The sequence below is a fragment of the Austrofundulus limnaeus genome, unplaced genomic scaffold (assembly GCF_001266775.1).
Source record: "Austrofundulus limnaeus strain Quisiro unplaced genomic scaffold, Austrofundulus_limnaeus-1.0 Scaffold166, whole genome shotgun sequence".
Taxonomy (NCBI): Eukaryota; Metazoa; Chordata; class Actinopteri; order Cyprinodontiformes; family Rivulidae; genus Austrofundulus; species Austrofundulus limnaeus.
In genome coordinates, this window is record NW_013952568.1 from 510,238 (window position 1) to 516,593 (window position 6,356).

At 39.0% G+C, this 6,356-nt stretch overlaps 1 protein-coding gene across 1 annotated transcript in view; it reads left to right on the forward strand.

Moving 5' to 3' along the window:
- The window catches only part of pcsk5b (proprotein convertase subtilisin/kexin type 5b), a gene marked incomplete in the record, with an annotated part of 79,677 nt that overhangs the window by 61,696 nt on the left and 11,625 nt on the right, over nucleotides 1-6,356 (forward strand). Inside the window, 1 exon segment of the mRNA XM_014017337.1 lies at nucleotides 1,690-1,826. Coding sequence (XP_013872791.1) covers nucleotides 1,690-1,826 — 137 coding nt within the window.

Below are 6,356 nucleotides of genomic sequence, written 5' to 3' on the forward strand. Positions count from 1 at the left end.
GCATCAAAATTAGCAAAGAAACAGTACTGCTTTTATTTCTGCTATTTTGTTGTGTTTTTCTTGCTTTTAACTTGTTGTCATGTTAATCACTGACGTTGTGAAGCACTTCACCAGCACTGTGGTTGTGTAAAGCACTATAGAAATAAAGGAATTAATGTTTTATAATTTAATTCTTCCTATTTTATTTATTGTTATTTATTGAGCAAATAAGGTGGGCTGTCCTTCTTGGGCCTGCTCCTCTGCTGTTGGTCAGCAGACATGAAGGAGCAGGAACTGTGCAGATCGACTGTGCATTGCCTGCACTGCCTCAGTGTTTAAAGTTTAGTTTTTAAGTTCTGTCGACCAATAGGAGAGGAGCTGACACAAGAAGGACTGCCCACCTTATTTGCATAATGAGGCAGAAATGCATAAGTTAAAACAAAAATGGGAGACAGAGAAATGCAAAAACAAATGGAAATAAAAATACTTGTGGGATAAATTATAGAAAATATTTAAATATAATCATTTAAGAGACTTAAATGCATGTACAAGTAAAAAAAAACAGTAAAATGTAAATTAAATGCTACAATATATAATTTATTGAACTAAGCTGGAAAAATAAATATAATGGTCAATTAAAATATAAAACATGAGGGAAAGTTCTATTTTTTATTTAATTGGTGTATTTTAAGTGTATTTATTTATTGGTCCATTTATATATTTCTGCTTTTATTTCTAATTATGTCAGTGTCTGTCCTCCATAAACTTGAGGAGCAGAGAGAAAACTAAAACATCCAAAATAGTGGCACTYGAGCCAGGTTTGGGCACCACTGATGGAGGGCAGAACAAACACTGATGAAAGGACTGAACCGAGCGGTCACAGTTCCTGACAGCAGTTTAAGATTAAACCCGGTTCTGGACGTCAGCTTTAGAGAGAAGAAAAAGAAACAGAGAGTGTTCAAGCAGCTGTAACTGAAATCATTTCCAGAATCTGGGATGAAAAATTAAACTCATCAGGAAAAAACAAAAAGCTTTGCCAATAAAAAAAAGGAGTGGTTTCAGGAACTAAAGTTTGAACTGATCCAGGCTCGGTGTGGATCTGAATCCAGCAGAGACCTGCTTCCCTGATGGTGCTGAGAAAATCTAGCAAAAACTTCGGAGAAAAAGGTTGTCTGATCATTCCTAAGAAACATTTAGGCCGCCAAAATTTGAAAATGAGTTCTGAGGATGTATCCAAAAATGCCTCATTTTCTTACTTTTTTTTGTCACAAAACACTTAATGAATCTATGCTTCACCCCTTTGCACCTTTGTGTGCTGATAAATAAAAAAGAAAAAAAAAATGAATCCTTAAGACAAGCCTGAACAACACTGTATGTTCAAAACATGTAAATTACTGTTGTGGAAAAAGATCAAAACTTTAAATCCACAATAGTTTTTATTTTATATTGGTTTAAATCAGCAGCTTTATCACGGTGTGATATGTTGATTTGTTTGGATGACGATACAATATCTCTTCATCACAAAGTCTGTCATGATATGATTTCGATTCAGTTCACAACTTTGTGAAAGATAGAATGTGATATCATAATGCTCATCTAACACAATGACTGTGTTAGACGGGCATATGATATTGATCCACATCGAGTATGATGAAATTGTTATACCCCTAGTATTTTGCTTACAAGGTTTGATTTTTACACATTTACCAGGTTGTTTGATGATGGTCGCTGTGTCATCCACTGCCCAACCGGKCGCTATGCAGATGGGAGACGATGTCAACCCTGTCATCCCACCTGCCACGCCTGCACTGATGAAGGAGCAGACAACTGCACCAGCTGTGATAAAGGTAAACCACTTTACCCCAAAACTAAAACAGTTCATTAATGTGAGTAAAAATAACAAAAAAAGAAGCACTTATAGATGAGGATTTATTTGTTTGATGAAGAAAGAAAAACTCACAAAGTCCAGTAAAATGACTCAAAAATGTCAAAAATAACAATCAGAAAAGCATACTAAAAATTTAAGTTGTTGCTATTAAAGCGCAGCTCAAAAGCAAACTTGCTTAAAAAATAAAATGACAAAAAAGACGACAAAAGTAGGTAATTTGTCATTTGACCTTAGAGACCTTAAAATAAGGTGTGTCCACTAATTAGCATCACAGGTGTATTTAATCTTGTAATCAGTCTGCCATCTTCAGAGGGTCACTTTAAATATAAATAGATGAGTTTTAATCATTTGCCTCTAACATCATAAACATTTTTTACATATTTATTAAAAAATTTGGTTAAAGAATCAACTTTGCCTATTCCTTAAAAAAAAGAAAAACTGACCTCCGGATTCTGTTCAGTCACACAAACACAAAAGCTTGTGTTGACTCCAAATTAATATAAATATCAGGCGTCATTAAAGTATCACAGCTGAAGAAATATTATGCCGATGGTGGCGAGAAGAAGAGAGTTTATCACCCCGCCACAGACAGTGTTTTGGCTGTCAGAGCGAGTGTGTTTACACTGGGGAGGTACAGTTACACACCTACATACACACTCACTAAAAGATACCAGACTGTCAGGAAATAATTAACACCAGATTTTCCCTTCAGACACACAGACACACCCAGACACCTCTTCAGGCACACACACACACTTTCAATTAGCCTAAAGATTTGTCAGACTCTTTGCAAATGTGGTTTCATTTAATTGCCAGTCTGTCTAAAATGTTCAATGAGACATAACAATAACAGCATGAATGAACCTTTCATCTGTCTCTTCCCTTCTCTTTCTCAGTTTCACGCTCTCTTACTCACACACACACACACACACACACACACACACACACACACACACACACACACACACACACACACACACACACTCAGACAGCAGTTCTCAGTACTGACCGTTGATAGTAAAACCATGAAAAAGAAAAGTAAATGTGAAAGCCTGACACAGAACAACCAGGAAAATTTGGTTAAATTGTAAAGGAACTGACACATAAATAAACTCAGACAGGTATGAAATTAAAGTCACACTCTGCAGTAAAATCACTTTTTGTTTGTATTCAATCAAAATTGTGTTTTGAACTTTTGAACATTGAAATAGTGTCTTTGTTTAATCCATTTCAATTGACTTAATTCAAATTTTTTCAAAGTTTTCATGAATTCAGTTCAGTTGAAAAAATAAATAAATTGAACCATCACATTTTATACAACGAGCACAGAGACTGAATTAAATGATTGCGTGGTGAAAAAGATTTGCATTAAGATTCTAAATTTTCAAATTACAAGATACAAATATTTAAACTGCATTTTTTTCTTTCCTGTATTAAAGTGTTCTGTGTCTTTCAAGAATAGGTTTATATTTTAAGAAATTTCCACAAGGAGACAATAAAGTAAACTACTGTGTCTTACTTATATAAGGCATTGTATAATAGATTGCAATACAAGGCAATAATATAATATACTGTATTTTGTATTGCATCATATTGTAACATGTATTGTTTTGGATCTTATTTATCATATTGCGCTATATATATCATATAATGCATTGTATTATATGTTTTTTATTATATACAGTATAGAAATCTAGTCTCTCACCCACCCCCGTTCACCTGTTTCAGGTGGGTGGCTCTTTATCACAAGCTCAGGTCCTCTACCAGAGGTCTAGGWGCATCAGGGTTCTTTGCAGTTTTTTAGCTGTTCCTAGGACTGTACTTTTCTGGACTGAGATGTCAGATGTTTCTCTTGGTATCTGTTGGAACCAGTTCTCCAGCGTGGGGGTCACTGCCCCAAGTGCTCTGATGACCAAGGGCACTACAGTTGCCTTCGCCTGCCAGGCTGGTTCTAGCTCTTCCCTGAGCCCTTAGTATTTCTCCACTTTCTCATGCTCACTTTTTCCTGATGTTTCCATCATTGGGGATGGCCACATCGATCACCAATGGCTGTCCTCTGCTGCTTATCAGTGATCACATTGTCCGGTTGGTTGACCATTACCATCTTGTCTGTTTGAATCTGGAAGTCCCACAGGATCCTAGCTCAGTTATTCTCCACCACCTTGGGAGGTAATTCCCACTTTGATCCAGGAGTCTCAAGTTTGTACGCACAGTTGTTTCTGTTCACTATACCAGCCACTTGGTTATGGCGTCCCATGTATTCCTTTCCTGCTTGTGGCTGGATTGTTTCTGGGGATTCTTTTCACAGCCGGCACCTGGGATCTTGCCTGGTATCCAGGCCTTCCACTGTCTGACACATTCACTGAGCACTTTGTCTTTCTGGGTCATTTTTCTGATGTATTCTGATATTTCATCTTGGATAGTGGCTTTGGTGCTCACTAGGCCTCTGATTCCTTCTGTGCGCTTAGTGTATAGCCTGTGGATACTGGGTTTGGGGCATGGTGAATAGCTTTCATGTTTTAACATCTGTGGTCTGAATTTCCTCCTTTGGCCAGCTTATTATGCCTGCAGGATATCTGATTACTGTCAAGGCATTGCTGTTGATTGCTCAGACCTTGTTTTTGCCATTGAGTTGATTTCTCAGAACTTGCCTTATTTGTTGCAGAAATTTGGCTGTTGCTGCTTTCCTTGTGGTCTCTTTGTGGGTGCCATTTGCCTGTGGTATTCCTAGGTGCATATACCTTTCTCTGACATCTGCTATTCTCCCTTCTGGGAGTGCAATTACCTTCCCTCTTTTTGTTACCGTCTGGCCTAATTTCTCCAGCCCAAATGACATTCTGATGTCCCTGCTGTAGACCCTGGTGGTATGGATCAATGAGTCGATGTTTCACTCAGCCTGATGTCATCCATGTAGTGGAGGTGACTGACAATGGCCCCATTTCTGAGTCAGTATTTATAGCCGTTGATGCTGATTATTTGGTTGAGGGGGTTCAGGCCTATGCAGAGCAACAGTGGGGACAGAGCATCTATTTGGTATATTCCACATTTGAAAGAGATTTGTTCAATTGGCCACAGGATTGGTTTTCCACAGCCTCATGGAGTTTGCAGAGAAGGCCTCAGAGAGTTGTTGACCTTGTACAGTTTCAGGTATTCCGGGTTCTGTGTGTGTCATCTAATCATAGGCTTTCTTGTTATCATTCCAGCCAGTGCACAGGCTTGTTTGTATGGCTTTGCAGTCATGGAAGACTGTTCTGTCAAGTAGTAGCTGGTGTTTGGCTCCTCTGGTGATTTTACCGATGCCTTTCTGTATCCATGTGCCTACGATGCCTGACAGCAGCTTCCATGTCATTGGCCGGTAGTTGGATGGGATTGTTCCCTTCTGGGTGTTTTTCATAATCAGGACTGTTTGGCCCTCAGTCAGCCATTCAGGGTGGATCCCATTCTTCAGCTTGGCACTCATGGAGCGAAGTCATCTTCTTGAGCCAGTAGGCTTGTGCTGTCCAGTTCTTCATACCCTCATAGCCTTAGTTGAATGTCTGCCATTTGCTGGACTTTGTTCAGGGAGAGTAGTGTGTATCATTGTTATGTGATGCTTCTTTCTCCCAAATACCTTTCCAGTATCATTCAGTCTCCAGCCTTGGTGGGTTGACTCGTGTGTTTTACTCTGCCACTGGGAGTACACTGGTTTGGTGGAGAACAGCCTGTTTATTCATCTGGCTTCAATTGCCTTTGTGTATCTCTTGAGTTGGGTTTGAGTCTTGTTTGGCAGTTTCCAGTACTTCAGGTATGGGCATCTGTTTGTATTTCTGGGGTATTCCCTTTTTGGATGCAGGTTTCTGGAGTTTTGACAATTGGCTGACTTCTATTCATGTTTCCTTGATTTTGACCTCAAACTTTTTCCTCCGTGGTTATCTTTGCCATCTCAAGTATATTTAATGCTGAGTGGGAGGATTGGTGTTAGTTTAGATTGTGGGCATCAAAGCACCTGTGGTTCCCACAGTCTTTTCATGTATCACCCCCTGTCTGGGGGTCAATGTCTTGTTTATTTATATAGCACATTAAAAACAAAAATAGCTGACCAAACTTTACAGTTCAGTCAAGGACTTGTATCATTAAAACAAAAGTCAAAGTAAAATGCAGAAACACACTATAAAGAAAAAGCAAACAAACACCAAAAGGCAAAAGTATACATGGCAGACAGCTGGCCCTGACTGGCACCACCTTGCCTCCATGTGTTGGGAATACTGGAGTAGTAGCATTCCAACAGTTCCTTACATTTCCCCTGTGACCATTGCCATCTTGTTCCAGTAGCCCATTTCTCATTACAATGCCCTGGTTCCTCAACATTTGATGCAGATCTTGTTTGACCGGGCGATGTCTGAACTGTTATGGTTCTGTTTATTTGCTCATATCATCCTATCATGTGGTAGGCAGTTGGCGTTAATGGCTATTTTTACATACACACACACACATACACACACACACATAC